Source organism: Accipiter gentilis, chromosome 5 (genome assembly GCF_929443795.1).
Source record: "Accipiter gentilis chromosome 5, bAccGen1.1, whole genome shotgun sequence".
In the NCBI taxonomy this organism is placed as follows: Eukaryota; Metazoa; Chordata; class Aves; order Accipitriformes; family Accipitridae; genus Astur; species Astur gentilis.
The window spans coordinates 33,254,475-33,274,000 of NC_064884.1; the positions used below are offsets into that span (position 1 = coordinate 33,254,475).

Consider the following 19,526-nt stretch of genomic DNA (forward strand, 5'->3'; position numbering starts at 1 on the left):
GAAAGGCATTATAGTATTAAGTTCAGGATTAGTGTTTCAGTGCAAATGGGCCTGGCCAATGGATTAAGACAAATAAGGTACACCTACCCTTAAGATCAATTTTTCCTTTCCTGCTATACATTGCAAACCAAATGCATCCCCAATGAAAAGTTCATACTCTTCCTAAGTTCATTCCTCACTTCGTAAGTGAAGTTATGCTATCATAGGTTATAATTCCAAAAACCAGCACACAGACTGCTACTGTAGATGTATCACATCCAGAGGAAGGAGAAAAAGTATACAGCCATGTCTAAAGTTAGTTTATTGTGCAGCAAAAACAAAACATGAATTCTTCCAAGCCTTGGAAAAATCTCGACATCAACTAACATATTTTCTTACCTGAAATTCAAATAAAAAAAAACTCAAGAGAAGAAAGCTTGTGAGCCTTTAAACTGTTTTTACTTAATCAGGGTTTCAAATGAGCAAGAGAAAATAAATTCATATCATCAGCTATAATCATGTTATCTAACAACGCTGTACTTCAAATACAGGTTGCCACAAGACAGCAGTGCCTTGCTGTCCAGTAGGAAATCTGTGCTCAGTTTCTGACTCTCCGGCTTCTGGGAACATGAAACAGGACAGTTTTCCCTGCAAGCGCATTAGATTTCATCTAGGAGCTAGAGTTAACTATAACAGTTGAATCCAGCCAGGTTCAGCAGTGCTCTGAGGGTTATTGGTGACATGCTGCTCCAGGCTTACAGATGAGGAAGAGGAAGGTAGGTTTCCCCTGAGCTCTGCTGATTAGTCCTCCAGGCAAAGCAGAAACTCCTTTGCTGCCAGAAGTTAAAATGAACTTGGGAAGACCGATGCACAAAGCCTCAAACTGCCTGCTGCCTAGGCCTCCTATTCTGTTTCCAATCAGTGACCTGCTGCAATAGGTAAGCTACAGGGAATGCCAAAAAGCAAAGCACGATTATGGGAAAGCATCTGGATGGAAGGAAATAGATCTCTCTCCAGCATATTGACAGCACTGCACAAGCAGCTCTGGCCCGGTCCAAGTCTTCTGCCGTGAACCAGTGGAAACCCCTCTGGCCACCCTGTCACCCACCCCATCCAGCGCAAACCAGTCCTCTAGCACAATCCCAAGCAATGAGAAATAATTGGAGAATGAGACACGGTTAGTATTAAGTTGACAGTGCTCCCATCTCCGAGAGAGGCATGTGTTTCCTAAGTGCCGTCAGTCACTTAAAGCACAGAGCTGAGACAAGCCTGACAAAAACATCCACAGCTGTGAAAACACAGGTTTGCCAGGGAACTTTCTATCACAGCTGCTTAAACTTATTTCCTCCTCCCGTCCCTGCCTTCAAAACCCACAGGTTTGATTCTATAATTTTGCATTGGCTGCCACCTTGTGGCATGTGCTATCAAATATAACACAAGAGCTGTTGCACCTCACCCCTACAGCGACTTGCAAACAGCACCTCTTTTACAACAAATGCCTGAACCCCTCTGCACGTGCCCAAAGGATAACACTTTCCCAGTTGTATTATTCTATGAAATTTGGGACTAAGGAACAACAAACTGGGAAGTTTGACAGGAAGTCATACCAACTTGTAACTTGTCGCTAAAACCTCTGCAAAAAGCAACTAGGAAGACCATGCAAATTAAATCCTTCGGATTAAGGCTCCTTAACTTCTCTGAATCCTTTTACAGTTGTCTTCAAAGATAAAGATTGTGATCCTCCTTGTCCCAAAAGAGGCAGCATTTGCAAACCTTTAAGATACAAATTCAATGAAAGTAATTTCATACAGATGACTATATCACAGGACGAGAAGAAAGCTAGCATCCCTGTCTCGCACTGAAGGAAAGAAAAAGGGATACCTACTAACACATTTGTTTTAAACTGTACCCCGAATTCTTTCTCTTACAGGTAGCGGTGTAAAATAATGAAGTTATAGCAGCTGCTGCTACATATGTAATATTCTGGTAGAGGCCCCTGTTTGCCTGAGCGCCATTTCTGAGCAAGCAGGAAGGAGAAGGGATGTTAACCCACATTGGCTACCAGCAAGTTTCAGTGCCCCAGTGCCACCCGCGACTGCAATGCCGAGTCTCCCCCTTGGGAACGGCAGCACAGGGCATCCTGGGGATGCAGGATGACCCCTGGGCACCGGGCAAACAGAAGATCGCTCACCTTGGTCTGCAGCTGAGAGGCTTTCCACCGGCAGCTCAGGGTCACCGCTCCCTCCCTCTGCAGCATGCACTGCAAGGCGGCACCCACCGCCCCGCCGGCTCCCACCAGCAGCACCGTCTTCCCACCTGCGTGACACCAGGCAAGTCGTTCAGCCGCTCTCGGCTGCAAAGGCACTAGCACCAGGCTCCGCTGGAGCAGCTACGTGAACTCCCCCCGCTTTACCAGGCCACTCGCTACCAAAGCCCTCCAGAGGAGCCGGCAAAGCGGCTCACGACAGGACAGCATCGTGTGCCCGCACAACCACAGCGGCTGTGGCATTACGGACAAACTCTTTCGGAGCCCAGGAGGTAACACAAACCACAGCTTTTAAGTTATTTCCTGGCGACTCCCTAATTCTAGTAAGCAAATACTGCTCTTCTGGCTTTCTGGTATTTTGTTTGCACAATTCCTTTCACTCATATTTGTTACGAAGTACGTTGGATCTCCTGTTTACAGTTCTGTTGCAGAAATCCTTGTCTCAACAATTATGAATCGCTGTAAGAGAGACTACTTCTGAATTGCTACCTTAAACTAACAGCGTCTTCACACACTGTAAAGCCACTTGTTTAAATCTGCCATTTCAATGTTAGCATTTACACAATACAACCCAAACCAAAAGATTCGCTCAGCAGTTATTTACGGGCAGACCTGGATTTCTCCAACTGTTCACACTAATCAAAATTGTCAAGTGAAATCCCTGAGTGATGTTTGTATTTTTGGTTTTGAAGACTCATATGTCTCGGGTGGCTTCAGTGAGATTAACTCTGCTGATGGCAGGTAATCCCTGCCTAATCTCCAAAATCTTTAGGACTGAGACCCATTTCTGCTAATATTACATTCTGATCTCACTGAGGTTCCTCACTAGCAGGAGACAAATATATGCTGGCTGGGAAAACAACGCATACCAGAAAACACAACAAGGTAAGATTATATTTGTCTCAGTCAGGACTAAAAACGAGAAAATTAATTAGGCTAAAATTAATGTAATAATTATGGTAGAAGTTCTCACCTATATCTTCAAGAAGCTCCATCACAGCACACGCTGTAGGAGGAACTAGACAGTCACGGGCATCACCACGTACCAAGCGTCCTAGGTTTACATCAGATAGTCTGCAGTGGAAAAATACGGCAAGTTAAAAAAAACACGTTGTGTAACACAAATCCTCAGTAACGCTCGTAACATGGCTAACAGCTAATCCCAAGAGCAAAGGCAACTCATAAAAGCAAATCCTTTGATAGACACATACCGTGGCTAATTTGTATCATCCGACATCCCAGTTCGACAAACACTGAGCCTCAAGAAAGGCCAGGAAGGGGATCTGTGGGTTAGAACAAGTAACACGAGCCCACAGTACACGGGTGGCTCTTTACGCCTTGCAGTGGGCTAGCTACCCAGGGCACATCGCGCCAGAACACCCCAGTGGCTCCAGTGGAACGAGACCAGCGCTGCCAGGGCCAAGCTGAGCCGGAGGCAATACATCATCATCCTTCTGGGCTCAGGCTGGCTTGCTGGGGGGAACTCGGGTGTTTCCACACTGCACTGCGTTCTCTCTCACACACAAGGACGCTCTGAAGTTTCCATTCTCTGTCCATCTCCAGTACTCCAGATAATAGAAAAGTAACTAATTTGCAAGACTTTCACTTTTTTTTCCCTCACATGAAAAAAAAAAAGTGAGAGTGGGGAAAAAAGAATATTAAAAATGGGTAACTGTCTGCTGTTGAGGGCAAGAAGGCTGCAACAGCAGCAAAATGGTAAGACAGACACCTAAATTATGCCAATGGTCTCTCCAGAGAGCAGTGCAACTCAAGACTGATTGGAAAGTTGTGCTAGAGGGTCCAAACTATTATAGCCTACTCTCCCACTGCGAGAGAGTGCTGTAAGGAAGTTAAAACCTTTTCTGCAACTTTTTCATCAATCCTTCTTGTGAAAATGTTGGGATTTATGTTCAGTACTTCGTGACTACCATATGTATTACTGAAGTACTGAAATACCTTAAGTAACATGAGAAAATCAGAACTTTGTTTCTGATTTCTTTGAAAAGACCGTGTGCTGAATATACAATATATAAAGATTAAAAAGATAGTGATCAAAATTACTTCAGCAAAAGACTTCTTATTGATTCAGCAGCATCTTCTACCGCTGCTCAATAGCACAGCTAGACACATTGACTGAGGAATCCATTAATGACAAGCACAGGGGAAAATTGATTTTAGAGAGCCATCAACCTTGCATCTGCTAATATTATTTCTCAGTTCTTCACTTACCCATCCACATCCTTCTCTGGTTTCACAGCGTTTAATACCTTACTGTTATATAAGCTTTCTGGGAGATCAAGGGCAAGGCCCTGCACGTTAGGATCCTCATTAAGTCTCAAGATTTCATACACAATCTAGGAAGTTAATAAAAAGCATTAAAGATCAGAACAGACAAAAGAAGAATCTGATTAGAAGGGGATAAAACCTATATTTTAAAACTACCTTATGGCACATATTACTGCAACTTCTAAATGAAAAGCAATAACTCACTTTCCTTGTTTTACATTTCCATGGTTTACCAAATTAAGCCACCCTGACACTCTTCTAAACATTTTGCAAAGCTGGCACATATTACATGACATTACGCTGCCAAAAGCATTTTGTCTTTCACCATTCCAAATTTCAGCAAAAGCTCAACACAGCTTCAGAAGATGCTTTTAGAAATAAGAAGCCTTAGTTAAAACATAGGTCAAAATAGGACCAGATTGCGTCCCAACACAGAACATGGACTGTGTTTCCAGTTGTAACACTGGAAAAAACAACCATACGAGAGAAAATACATTGTATTAAGCCAGCATATATTTTTACCAATTTTCCGTCTCAAAATGCCTGATCTTAAGAGCTGACAGTCATCTTGTGAAGAATTGTTATTTTGAAAAAGCACTGCACAAAAGTTTATGAATTTCAAGGACTGAACCAGATGCGAGTTCAAATAGCGTGGTGCTTAGTTGCTGGCTGGGGTTAAACCACAACACATCATCACAGCATCTAAAATACTTACAACTCATGCAGAGTAAAGCAATCTTGTATTAACTTACCTTTACTGTACACAGGTAGTTATGGCAGAACAAAAAGTGCACAGTATTGAAATCCCTCCCACCTTCCCAAACCAGGGAATGCAAGCTAGCAGGCGGATTTTAACAAATGAAAAAAACCTGTGTCATAGTGAATAAGCAGGAGAGTAAGCAAACCATTATGAACTTCATTGAAAGTAACTTTCTTCAGATAACAAAAATACCCTGCTTTTCTCCTGACATACACAGCTCAGCCACTTCCTAAGATATTAGTTCAAAGTAACAGCAACTCCTGCTGCATACTTGCTGTATTTTACTTATTTCCTACTCTGTTACTCAGCAGATAAAATGCATTTACCAACAGCAAAGTGTATTTGAACTTCATTTCAAAAGCCCGCCCTTCTTAAATGGGTAGCTGACTATTCATCATCCACTAAACTGGACTCCTAATATTCTTCACAGTAAGTTCCTCTCAATATATCTGGAAACTGTCCTCAAGATAACACTGCAAGCCAGAAAACATTTTAAAAACAAAGTGTACCAAACACAAAACAGTACACAAAACCCACAAGCCTGCAGGATTATCAAACTCATGAAGCACAAGGAGGCCAGCTGGGAACACTGGCATCTTTTACTGCAGATTCCTCCGCTGGTTTTGTTTTCAGATGCCTCAGGACCATGTATGTTAATATGGTTTGCTATAGTTATAACACACTTGGTACTAGTGCTGTGCCTCCAACTTAATGCCTTTGACAAGGTAAGAATTCAGCCCTCTAGTGGTTTGGGGTGGATGATTTTTTTAATACACACTTTAAGCATTACAAGATCAATAAACAGGCAAATAAATTCAAACCCCTCCCCCTCTAAATCAATTAATCTTTAATTTCCCTGAATAACTTGGGCAAGAATCAACTACAGTCACAAGAGCAACTGTGGGAGACAGGACTCCCATGCTGGTATGAGGGGACACTGCAGTTAAATACCAGACACAAAACCAAAAACATTACTCTGCTGATTCTGCCTCAGCTTTTAAAGGGACAGCAGACAAGCCCATTGACTCAATTTTTTCCCATGCTTGCCAATAGGGGGATAATACTTGCTGCTTGAACTAGGCAGTTCCAACCCTAATTTGAGTTCATAGGGATCAGTTCAAAGTGACAATGCATGTCAGCAAGAAAGCAAAAACATGAGAGTTCTTCAGGTACTGCAGTTACCTCATCTGTGCTGCTGCCTTCAGGGAGAGAGACGTGAATAACATGCAGACCAACCTGACAAAAGAAAACATTTACAATTACCAAAGGCAAGTAGCTCATGATTAATAACAAGTGTATCAGCTAAAGCTTACCTCTTTGGCAAAGTTCTTGTTTATTTCTTGAACCAAATGATCATTATGTGCCTTGGGGAACAAAACAGAAACTAAATTTTAAAATAATAAACTTACATTTAAAAATGCACGGGTCCATGCAAGAAACATAGCGAGGATGTTTGTGTCTACTTGTATTCAAACAAATAAAAAGCCTAGCAATTCTAAGAAAGAAGCAGAAGGCCATCCAGTGAATTTATTTTGGCTTCATTAGTTTAAGTGTGTGTTGATATTAGCCTGGCTTTAATAGACAAGACTGGCTAATTCCTTAATGTAAGTTTACCATTTAAGAAAGGTACCGGTCTGTATCTGAAGATACCGTTCTCCATCCAGCCATGTAACAAGGGTGAAATAGGTAACAGCAGTACTAGCTTTTCTTGCAGTGTCCCCGTATCACCTAACACTGGTTTGTCTCACCACCAAAAATGAGGCAAATCATTATCATCATATATTGCAGTGAGTTCTGTCAATACAGACATAAGAGTAGTTATCAGCTCCTCCCAATTGCCAGCAGGCACCTGTGCTAGGACAGAAGCATCTCCTGGGCAGATTTACCCAGGAGACCATCTCACCCAGGAATCCTCCTCCCAGAGATCTCTACACCTATATGCACCATATATATGATGATATTTAATTGTAATAACTACAGTTGAATTTTACTCTTCAAGTTACTGTTGAATCTTAGGAGGCTCTTCAAATACTTTGATATACTGTAACAATAAAACTGAGAATTCAATACCCAGAAATAGAAACCTACCAACAGATCAGTGAAGGTTCCCTCCTCAAAAATGTTAGTGGCTTCATAGCAAAATGAATAAAACACTTCTCACAGCTATACGATTATGTATAAAACCTGTCTTCCAACCAAGACAACAGGACCAAAATAAATAATTTTAAAAGGGTCTGTTACAATTTCATGAACACGTTCTACATAGCTTTTTCCACAGGACTCAGTGCCAGTGACTTTCAGTCAGAGCTGAGCCACTCACTCAGTGGTTAGCTGCCAGCGCTGGCTTCGACTGTCGCTAGCATCACCCGAAGTGATTTTGGTTCAAGCCCATAACAATTTACCAACCCGTTACTCCCAAATGGTTCCAGACTGCTGACCACAAAAAAAACCCAAGAGCATTTAAAAGGACAGGCTCTGCAGAGAAAGGCAGCTCCTGAGAGGGCACAAGGGCTTGGCCTCCATCTCCCGGCTCCTTCCCCCAGCCCAGCACTGCCTGCATCCCTGCTGCCGCACTACTAGTCTCCCACTCCCCAAATCCAGCGGCTGGAGGTGAGGGGCAGCACAGAGGCAGCTGCATTAAGAACATGTGTGGAGCTCGCACTGCGGGGAGGGAAGAAGAGACAGGACTAACAGCAGCTCAGCAGCTGCTCCCCTGTGCCAGCAAATGTGGGACTGTGCCCCCACGCTGACATGTAACCACCGGGACTGCTCAAAAGGTTTAACTGGGATGGAGCCACCAGCAGTACCGCACCGTCCCCTGCAACGTCCCCACTCCTGCAGCACTGGCTGGTGAATGCTCACCTCGCACGGGTGCAGAAAGTCCCTGCCCTGAACCTGTTCCCGTCACGACCCGCGGAGCAGCACAGGCGAGGCCAGAGCTCAGGACGTGGGCTGGCAGGGCGCAGGGGCAGGGCAGGGGCTGCAGGGCAGCGGGCAGTGCTTCGCTGAGCTTTGCAGGGCAACAGATCCACTGCTAAGCAGGATCTTGTCGCTACATACTAGTTTTCAGCTTCAACAAAGTTAAGAAGCAGACACCAATCTTTTTTTTTGCTGTTGCGCAGCTCCAACCGAGGTTCAACACGGATAATAAGCAATGCGGGTATCAATCTCAGTATCAATGCAGGTTCAGATGGCTCGAGAGGAAAAAAACGCATCTAAAGCCATTCCAGAGCAGGCTCAGTCTGCAACTGCTCGTTCCCAGTACTGCTGCAGTGGTGGTGCCGCGTTACGCTGACTGCTGTTACCCACGAGCGACTGGCAAAGGACAGCATTTCACCGCCCTCCCTCTGCTCCTCTGGCTGCAACACAGCACGTGGAGAGCAGCATGAATCTTAAGGCTTTGCACATGTTACCCAGTAAAGCAGAGCACCATAAGATCATCTGCAGACTAAAACAAGTCATCTTTGTACCAACAAATACACATTCAAAGTGAGTTCTGCTTCAGTCCTCACAACCAGACTAGAGCTAGAGTGACTGACAGCCAGCGAACATAGTTTGGGTGAATTTCATCCAGAAGGATCTAGGCCACCTGTTCCTACACCCCCCCCTCATGATGCAAACCAAGTGAGGTAAACGGGGACAAGAGGGATGCTCATTTAAAGCACAACCATGATCAAAACCAAAATGCTGATGTAGGTGCATCTCAATTGATATTAAAAGTGAGCAGGAACCTCCCCCTTCTGCCACAATGCTCTCTCCCACCCTAACACTATCGCTTCCCTAGTGCCAGCATAAAACACTCACATGGCCATGCAGAAAACCAGACTCGGTGACTAACACGACTGAAAGGAAGCCTCCCCAAAACCCTCCAGCCCAGGGTGGATCACTGCCCCAATCCAGCTCATGCTGCAACTGGACGGAGACAAGACAGGAGTGAGAAACAACAGGTCACTGAGAAGACGGGTCACTGCTTTTCTAGCAGTCCTTAAACTTACAGCCTTAAAGGGCTATTTGAAAACATTAACCGCAATTACTCGGGGAGGGTAAGAGATGGGAGACCTTGTTCAGTTGGCCTCGCTAGAAGACCTACTGAAATAAAGTTGGTGCTGCGCTTCTTAGATTCACTGTTTACACTTAAAAAATATTTATAGTTAGGTTTTAATTTTAAAACCTCCTAGGTCAGAGATTCAGCGTGCACCAACTCAAAACCAACGCCATTGTCCTAGGAAACAGGACAAAACCATTTTTTCCTGCATGGCTCTGGATTCCACTCTGAATGACAAATATCCCTAGCTTCTTGGCCTTGAAACCTTAAGAAATCTAAAGAACATCTCTCAGCTTGGCAGGGATAGCAACCCTCATCTACGAGTTTGCTTGCCTATCTCAAAGATGGCAGCGCCCATGGGCTGGAAAGGAAAGCTCTTCATGGCGTTAGTAATAAACTAGCTCTGAATTACAAGATCACTTCACCTTAGAAAGTGCTGCTACTTCTAAAGGATGCTGACATTTTACACAGAGCATTTATTTCACACAAGCCCTTCTGAGCCGACTAGGACTTTTCAGTGTGGTTTCCCTCTCCCTAGGACAGCAGCAATGCAGTCATAAGCTCCAGCTGCCCAAAGGCAGCAAGGCTGGCAGGAAGCAGCAGTGTCTTTCCTTAACCACGGCAATGTTATTTCAGGGGTGGGAGGCGAAGGGAGAACCACGTCTTCAGGCACATAAACACTTTTTTCAGGACTGCAACAAAAGCTTCAAGCTAAATAAAGATTGAGAACAACTACTTTGACTTTAACTCAATTATCTCAACAAACTTAGACTATCTGCGAGAAAAAGCAATCTGTACTTACAATGGGGAAGACTATGTTAGCAAAAGGAGGAAGGGATAAAATTGTTTCCTTCCTTTGCAAACCTTTCCCACAGCCTGAAGTTTGCTGTGGCTGTTTCAGGCCTGGAGAAGGGCAATCTACAGTCTGGTGGGATTACCTCCTCCTATTGCTTTGCTTCAATAAAAGTTACTTTCTGTATCGTGCGCTTCTGAAGTTTCAGACGAGCAATGCTACCAAAGCAGATCTCTCACAGCCAGTGAGCATACAGACATACTTTACCTGAATAATGGCAAGCGTTGGCTCAAGCTGAGGGTTTTCCCTCTTAAGAGAGGCCAAGGATTTCTTTGCATTCTCGGTGATTTTGCTGCAACATAATAACAAGCAAATCTTTAGCAAAATAAATCTTCCTGGCAACAGTCAGCAGAAACCTATGTTAGTCAGCACTATGGAGTAAATGCTTGGGCGTATGCTTTTAATCACCAAAATTACAGGTGGATGTAAATGGTGAAGGCTGGTGTTCAGGTACAGAACAGGCATGTACAGAAAACCTTAACAGACCAAAATACCTTTGTTTTACAGCTAAATGCATCATTGCTCTGACATGCCCAAAATGTTATAGCTAACCTATGCTATTTCGTGACAAGGCTTCCAGCCCCACCATGGGAAGCGCCGCAGGGAGCCACCCCCCCCACCCCGGAGCCCTTGGCTCAGGTCGGTCCTTCGTTTCCACGCTCTAGACCCAAGCAGCAACAGAAGCAGAGGTCTTTACACCTAGGGCTGCTACAGCTTAACACAGGCAACACCAGCCCGAAGAGCAGCAACCCAGCCACTTTCATGGAAGCTATTCAAAACTGCGGGCAGCAAGGAGACAGAGGAGCTCTGTTTGCCACGCTGCTTCTTGGAAAAATAGGCGGCAGCCAGGCACTTTCTAGAATAATTTTCTGGGTAAGTGGTTGTCAGCTCTCCTCTGTTACCTTCTGCACATGGCGGGGAAGGAGGAGACCCCCTGAAAGTTGTCTGTCTATCCGTCTCCCACAGCAGGCAAGACTGATAGAGGAAAAGACAGCCTAAAGTAGGTTTTTTGCTACCTCATACCCTCCCCCCCTTGCAGGGGCCAAAGACCAATTCAGGTCAATGCCGTGGCAGCCAAACCGTCCCAGCTGGCTCTGAAGCGGCGGAGCGGGGCGGGGGGAACAACACACCCGACCCGTTTTCCAGGCGCACATCCATGCGCAGCCTCACCTGCACCACCGCCACGTCCCGCCCGCTCTGCTCGCCCTCAAAACGCCCTAACACAAAAACCACGAAAAAAAAAAACCCCAAACCAAACAACAACAACAAAAGCCCAAACAAAACAACGGGCGGCTGTGGGAAGGGGGGACTTTTTTTTTTTTTCCCCACGAGATCTTCCCCCCCCCCCCCCCCCCCCCGCCGGGTTGCATCAGCCGGTGTGTCCCCCCCTCCACCACCACCACCACCACCAGCTCCTCCACCTCCGTGCGCCTCTTACCGCGCCGCCTCCGCGCCCCGCGTTCGCCGTCCGCACAGCCCGCGGCTCGGCGGGAGGGCGGCGGGGAGAGCCGGGGCCAGGCAGCGCCTCAGCGCCGCGCTCCTCATCCCTCCGGAGGGCTCCGGTCAGCGGCGCCGGGGCGGGGAGCGGGGCGAGGTTGGGGGGGGGGGGGGGGGGCGGCGCTCTCCGAGCGCCGCCCCCCCCCCCCCCCCCCCAACCTCGCCCCGCTCCCCGCCCGTTTCGCTTCCGCTTGCCTGCAAGAAAAAAAAAACCAAAAAAGACCCAAATCGCCCCCAAACATCACCTACGACCCACGGAAACCACCGCCTCCCTCCTCCCCGCACCATGCCGCCCCCGACCCCAATGAACGGAAGCCCAAAGCTTTTGCATACTCAACGTTTATTAAAAATAGTATGAAATGGTCCCTGGGAGAAGTTACAGGCTAGTACAAGTCCCTTTTTGTCCGTTTCCACAGCCCACCCCCCAACTTCACTGATTGCATGAGATGCGAGTTAAACCCCCAGCCATTTAAACAAATCTAGACGTGCGCGGGTAAAGCACAGATTTAACTTCTATTCATATTTACAATACTTTACAAGCTATATTAAATAAATACGGGCTCTGCTACACCTCGGCGTCTTAAATATGTACAACATTATTTCGCAGTCGGATTTTACTAGATAGATGCGGGTCCTGTCACAGTGGATGCGCTGACGGTAACAAGTATCCCAGTGGTACGAGCTAGTAAGTCCCGTGACCAACCAGCCCTCAAAAGAACAATCCCTAGCCAATGCGAGATACGTGCGGTAAATAATTTAATCCATTCTAACAAATTCAAATCCTTAAATCTTAGTCTACAAATAATTAGCTGTACACTGATAACTTCAGGTTTTCCTCAGGGTAACCAATGTAGTAAATAGTCGGCCGTTCTGGAAGTACAGTGCTCTGTAGCTGAGGGGAGTGATAGGTGGTTAGTAAAAAGAGTATTTCAATGAAACTCGTTTATTTATTGATATGTTTAACTCGGTACTGGCTTTATCCACGTAATCTGAAGAATTTAAGCACCAAACAAGAACACCACTCACACAAGATGATCAGTGTAGACGTATTTAGGCTTTCCTTTAGGTACAATGTTTTCAAGTAACAGAATCCAAAGCTCTGCAACAAAGATGACGAAGGGGAGCAGATGTGCATCATATTGGAAAGCCTGTTCTCGTTCTAAATGGCAGCATTTAGCCTATACGTTATTTGCAAAAGAATGGAATGTATTCTCATTTTTTAAGCTACTTCTATTGTAGATAAATTGGATTAGAGTCAGCCCTGCCTGGTTTAGAAAATACATATTTTACCTCTCTCTGCCAGGAAGGGCCATTTCCTACTACCGGAGATACATTCCCTGGGGAGGGCAGCTTGTCACTCAACCGGCAGTATTGCTGAACCACCCTATGGGCCAAACATGCCCCATGATTAATATTTCACCCAAGCACCTGGCCAAGCCTCAGTCCCTCTTGGGGTCACTGACTTTGGGACTCAAGAAAATGCCCCGCAGGCCACTGTGTATAAAATACAGCTACCTGGCAAACTCACACACAGTGACTTTCAACTGCTGGGCTCTGAGCTACAAAACATACTCGGATTTTGCCGTCACAACTGCCACCACCACCATCACTGGAGGTACCAAACCCAGTCTAGCCATCTTCATAAGCAGCGGAGCTCCCCTTCTCCTGCCCAAAACATCCTCCAGGCAAGGACTGCATCACATCCACAGGTTCACACAAAAAACCGCCACTGCCCGTTCTCTGCCTACTATGCAGTTATGGAAAGTAGGAGAGGCTTCAGACACAGAGCGATCAGTCTGGCATCCTCACAAGCACTAGAACTCGATTTTGTTTAAAACATAAGAAGCCTGTTCTAAAGTAATGTAGCATATGCATTGGTCCCCCACACTTGGAATCTGTCTGACAAAAAGCAATGTGCAAAAAGTATGTGCAATTGCACATGTAGCATGTTGGTGTAATTACCAGAACCCTGCTCAGAAATCTGCACAGTCACAGGAGTAGCTGCTCAGCTAAATGCTCCCGTATGTAACCAGAGTAATCACGTGGGTATTTTGGATGCAGAACACTGGTCACCAACTCAAAAGTCCAAATACTAAAGTTTCCGCACGATAAAATGGTTTAAGAATCAAATGGCATCACACCTGGTTCGCTGGGAAGAATCAAAGGGTATCACACCTAACAAGGGAAGAGATGCAACAGTTAAATAGGAGATAAGTTCACCTGCACTACGGAGCGAGACACCAGACAGCGTGCACGTGGCCTTTTTACTTCCAGGATTCTAAACCACTTTTAAAAAGATACATTTCACATCTATTTATAATATTACTGTGATACAATGCCTGATTGTGTAATATTATGGAAATACATGATGCCAGTACTGATTGTCCTAGTATATACTCTGTCACGATAAGGCAGTGCAGCTAGAAATTACTGAAAGCATCAAGCAAAGCTACTTGAACTGAGACACTGAAACTTTTCCCTTAAGGACTGGACAATATTCTGCTGATTAGGAGACGGTACTCTCCACAGGTAGTCGTTCAGTTTATCCGAATCACTATATGCAGTCAGATACGGGGTAAGCGCGTGTTTGCTGCTGGCGGACTTTGCAGGAGTACAAGAGACAGTTTTGCCGCAGAGCGTTTCAGGAGGGGCAGCGTCCTCGTTACGCAGTTTAGGATCCAATTTCCTTGTTTGGTTCTGAGAAGTCTCCAGGTCAGATCCCTCATCTTCAGACTTTATTTCGACATAGTCATCGTCATCCCCTTCTCCTTCTTCAGTATCTTTGAAGTTCGAAAAATAGTTCTGAGTGGCCATCTGTGCCGTCAGAGGGGAGGCCCTGTTCACTCTCAGGACCTTTTGAGAATCCTGCAGAATCATATCTGAACAGTTTTCAGGGATCTGCTTTCTCATATCAGGCCCTGTACATCCTGAAGCAATACCCGGCGTTTGATGGCTGTTGAATCGGAAGTTCCTATTCGAATGGAGCTTTTTCTTGTCCGTTTCATTAGGATATACGATTGATTCTCCAGACCTGTTGACCACAATTGAGGAAGACGACTGCGACCTGCTGTAGGCCTGTGGTTTTACATTGCTCACTCTTCTCCCAAGAGAGTTATAGACGTGATCTTGATGTAAATTTTCTTTGTTCGGTTGGCTGATAATGGCGCTCCACCTCTGCGCTGGAACATGCAAACGGTTAGAAATCTGAAGGGAAGGCACCGAGCCAGCTGACGGCAACTGCCTTGAATTGCTTTTTGTACCAGCTTCTGTATACGAGCTCTTGGACTTCGGATCTTGGGATTCAGGCCATGGAGAGAAGTCGGCCAGCTCACCGTTACTGTACGTAGAATGCAAAAGCCAATCTTCTGCTCTTGAGCATTCACTGGCAGCCTGGGAACGAGGAGGAGATGCAGCCACGGGTGTGGAAAACCTCCCGGCTGATGGCTCCTGAGGAGTGGCCCAGGCTTCCTTTTGGACCTTAGGTGAACTTTCTCTAAAGACGATTTGGTCATAAAGCTGGGAATATTCAGCTATTCTGGCACCTAGAAAGGAGAGAGAATTAACTTAGCAGAGGCAAGCAATCCATTCGAATGAGTCATGTGAAAATTTAAAAATCTCGAAATGCTTTGTGTTGGTCAAGGGAAAAGTTTACAGCTGTGTCAGTATCTTCAGCCTTAACAAAGTAACATGAAACAATAGAGGCCAGAAGAGCCGTGCACTGCATTGCATTTCAGTACATTGTATTCAGAAAATGAAGCGTAAAATACGTTGTGACAGTGAACAGTCATTCAGGACGCAATGTAGCACACGGTTCCAATAATACGCTGATTGTTTCATGTTAAAATGGAAAAGAACATTCAGAAAATGGCCTGGTAAATAAGATATTTAGGGACTTTATAAATATCACAGGAAGGCAATGACACTCTAGTGCATGGAGTCCACTGGCTCCATGTCTCCAATTTGTTTCAACTGACCACAGACAAAAATAGTTCCAAAGCCGGTGCACATACACGACTTTGCACATTCATTAGATAGAGCAAGACCACCAGCTCTTTCTTATTTGGTCCCATTCCTCATGCTTATCGGCATGATGTGGATGGTACCTGAGCAAACATACATGACTTGTTAGGAGGGGAACCTACCTGAAAATACACCTTTTGAGTCAAACTCTTAAGATCACATTATTAAAGGAAATAACTGCTTTTCTGTAAAGAGGCCAATAGTGCTTCAGGCATGATTTCTATTTCCAGCCTCAGCTAAGTTGATCTTTCCTAATACTACCCCACTATTTCTTCCCAATTTTATCAAGTAACAACAAGAATTGAGATATAAAGGACTATTCATGTTAGAAGCAGTCACAGAAAACTCATTTCAGTAGTAAGACAGAAAATACAGTACTGATATTCAACTAACATGGTGGGGAAAATTCATAATCTTCCAGTTCAGTACACAAATTTCACCGAAAGTTACTAGAGAAATATATCTGTACAGAAATATTTTTAACATACCAATTGCAGGACCCCCTTGTTTCTTCTCCTCCAGAATAGCCGCAAGATCTTTGTGTTTCAGTTTTTGTTGTCTGCCAGCTGGCTGTTCCTGCTCTGGACTTTTAACTTTCAAAAGCTGGTTAGCCTTCTTAATTTTTTGACTGTACTGCCTTGCCATCATAAAAACCCTGTTCTTTGTTTTATCCACAGCAGCCAAGTCATTTTCCATGCCCTCTGCATGTGCATGGGACAGAACACTATTGGCAGATTCGTATGGGCTATCTACAAAAGGCATCTCACTGGAGAAGGAAGATCTGTTCAGGCTCATAAAAGAGTTCTCCTTGCAGGGTGTAGTGTCTTCAAGCCTGAGATTAGCCTCACTTACAGTGGCAGCCCTGGGCTTCACAGTTTTAGGGAAAATAGGAGTTTCTGGTAGAGAGAGAGTAGACAGAGAGTACTCTACATCTTTACTCAGTTCGGGCGTACTACCAGCATGCAGCCTTTCCTGCATATCATCTTTACAAACAGGAAAGGCTGCAAGGAGACGGTCTCTTGTCTTCTCCTCATTCTTCTTGATGTAATTCTCCAGGTCATTCCAAATCTCGTCTACTTCCTCCGAGAGTTTATCTGCTGCAGACTTATGGGACAGTGAATCTGAGTTGGAAGAGCTATCTACTAAGCTCAAATAGTCATTGTCAATGGGAACACGATGGTAAGGACTTTCATCCTCACTGAACTGGAGACTCTCTTCAGAAACAAACTGCCGTAGATTATCGCAATATGCAAAGTCCTTTTCCAGGCCCAGAAAACTCCTCCTTTTAGAGCATTTTAAGGGGTCACATTTAAAATCCAATAATGGTGTTTCTGGAAGTACTATGGTGTCATAGATGTTGTCTTCAACGATCCTGAGCTCATCCAAACTTGAAGTAGGTGCTTCTCTACTGAGTAGTATCTCATCCCTACTAGCACAAATGGATGCCCTGTTTTGATTTGCTGTCCTCTTTTTGGAGGGTGAATCTAAGCTGCTTTTGTTTTCAGCCTCATAGAGAGAGTCTCTAGCAGATCTCTGAGGACCACGGTCTGTCTCCTCCCTTCTTGTCAGACCCATCAGCTTTAAGTCTTCATAGCTTATATTATCATAAACATGTTCGATATCATCAATGGTCAGCTCCTCTGAAGATTCGGGATATGCATTCATACCACTTACTTCTGCTCTCTTCACTTCCCTTCGAGAACCGCGCTCCCCTATTTTATACCTTATGCTGGCTGGAGATGAGTTACTTTCACCAGCACTACTGGCCCGCCTAACAAGTTTGTGACGAGTGGGGCTGGAAGTCTCATTTTGATGCACTACCCCCAAGTGCCAGCTACATGGACGCCCAGAAGAAGCCCTCCTTTCTCCGCCCACAGCTGAACTAGTATTGGATGTAGACACTGATGGTACAAACATCTGATAATCATCTTCGTCATCTTCATTCTCATAAGGTGGGCGCCGGGTGGGAAACAATGCCTGCCTGATCTGATGGTCAGTCCAGATGTTTCTGACAGAGGTACTTCCCCCCAGGATATTCATGATTAGCGAGTCGCTCTGGGGTGTGCTGAATTGTCTAGGTGACTGTGGCTGTCTAGCTGCGCAGGAAAACGGAAGATCGGTATTCAACTGGGTTGACTCTTCATCTGAAGGGTCCTTGGAGCTCTGTGGAGATTTGAAATATGCAGGTAATATTAACCTATCCCCTGCAATACTACAATGATTCCCTCCATTCACAGAACTGCTATAGCACCAGCGTGCCCTGCAGCACGGAGTAGGCAGAGATGGGTAGGGTGAGCAGGGTCCTCACTAGAAAGCCAGGGAGCCAAGGTGGCAACGCCAGACTACTTTGCCTCCTCATCCTTATCATGGCTCACAGTTCACTCTTGGCATTTAATAACATCTTACTTCATATTCAAGGCACTGGCTTATATTAACGCATGAGTAATTAAAGGCAAATTTGTTTGGCAGGAGTTAGATTAAACCTTTTATGCTAACTCTGCAGTTTCACAGTTGGATTAAGCTAATCTGACCCTGGGCTTGTGCCAAAAGTTTTGTTCTCCTCCCTTTCCCCTTGCCTGTAACCCTAGCAGAAAGGTACGTTATGCTCTCTAGCACATACCATCGAAAATTTCATTTTCTTTTTGGGGCAAGTTTTCATCCAGCTCAGCTAGCAGATCTAATTTACAGCAAGGCCACGTGCCTGCTAATGCCGACATGAAGGATGCTGTAGATGTTCCTGGCCAGAGGTTGGGAAAGAGAAGGACAGATGATTCCTTTTCACTTAAGTTAATGCTGATTGGTTTGGTTTTCCCTGACCCCAAAGGAACAGTCTTTCACCATATAGATGAATATTTCAATGATATGAATATTAATACATGACACAAACAGAAGATGACTTATCTGTCTACCTAGGAAAAACACATATTTCTTTGACTATCTATGATGCACAGCAAAGTAGAAGTAAACAAAAAATTATATACCTGCATTTCACACTTGTTGAGATTAACACTTCTCCGTTTTTCAACGTTTTCAGCAGCTTGACTGTTAAGTCTTTTTCTTCCCCCTTTTGATTTCTGCAGTGAGTTTTGCTGCACTCCCTGTGATTTAAAAGAAAAAAGCAAGGGAGGGGTAATAAAATCTACAGTTCTCTGTACTGTCTTGTTCAGAAGAATTACTAGCAGCTAGAACAGGCCAGATATCCACATCGGGAGGACAAAATGCTCGTGAGTAGTTAGTGCACTGCCACAAGAATTATTCAGAACCTAGAAAACTTTCTTTACAATAACCAATTAAATGATATCAATCCGTATGTCCTGGTTTCAGCTGGGATAGAGTTAACTGTCTTCCTAGTAGCTGGTACGGTGCTATGTTTTGAGGTCAGTATGCGAAGAAATAGCTAGTCCCCAAGCGGCGATCCCCTGCCCCCACTCCCCCCAGTTTATACACTAGATGGGACGTCCCATGGTATGGAATACACCGTTGGCCAGTTTGGGTCAGCTGCCCTGGCTGTGTCCTGTGCCAACTTCTCGTGCCCCTCCAGCTTTCTCGCTGGCTGGGCATGAGAAGCTGAAAAATCCTTGACTATAGTCTAAACACTACTGAGCAACAACCGAAAACATCAGTGTTATCAACATTCTTCACATGCTGAACTCAAAACACAGCACCGTACCAGCTACTAGGAAGACAGTTAGCTCTATCCCAGCTGAAACCAGGGCAGGGGGACAGGATAGTCTTAATATCATTTGCAGTCTTGAAAACCAGAAAGAAATCTAAATTAAAAAATATGCTGTCATCCCACTTCCCAGAAAAAAAACGCAAA

The 19,526-nt window shown here is 45.0% G+C and overlaps 2 protein-coding genes across 6 annotated transcripts in view; both read right to left on the reverse strand.

Moving 5' to 3' along the window:
* Positions 1-11,740, reverse strand: part of MTHFD1L (methylenetetrahydrofolate dehydrogenase (NADP+ dependent) 1 like) — a 162,291-nt gene extending 150,551 nt beyond the window's left edge. For all 3 annotated transcript variants that reach the window (XM_049801269.1, XM_049801270.1, XM_049801271.1), the window contains exons 1-7: positions 11,628-11,740; positions 10,397-10,481; positions 6,605-6,655; positions 6,474-6,527; positions 4,475-4,599; positions 3,219-3,319; positions 2,171-2,295 (exon numbers count right to left, since the gene is read on the reverse strand). In XM_049801269.1, coding sequence (XP_049657226.1) covers positions 2,171-2,295; positions 3,219-3,319; positions 4,475-4,599; positions 6,474-6,527; positions 6,605-6,655; positions 10,397-10,481; positions 11,628-11,734 — 648 coding nt within the window. In that variant the 5' untranslated portion in view covers positions 11,735-11,740. The remainder of the gene's footprint in view (positions 1-2,170; positions 2,296-3,218; positions 3,320-4,474; positions 4,600-6,473; positions 6,528-6,604; positions 6,656-10,396; positions 10,482-11,627) is intronic.
* Positions 11,741-12,054: 314 nt separating this feature from the next.
* The window catches only part of PLEKHG1 (pleckstrin homology and RhoGEF domain containing G1), a 138,421-nt gene continuing 130,949 nt past the window's right edge, over positions 12,055-19,526 (reverse strand). For all 3 annotated transcript variants that reach the window (XM_049801267.1, XM_049801266.1, XM_049801268.1), the window contains 3 exons: positions 18,688-18,804; positions 16,195-17,869; positions 12,055-15,228 (listed from right to left, as the gene is read on the reverse strand). In XM_049801267.1, coding sequence (XP_049657224.1) covers positions 14,126-15,228; positions 16,195-17,869; positions 18,688-18,804 — 2,895 coding nt within the window. In that variant the 3' untranslated portion in view covers positions 12,055-14,125. The remainder of the gene's footprint in view (positions 15,229-16,194; positions 17,870-18,687; positions 18,805-19,526) is intronic.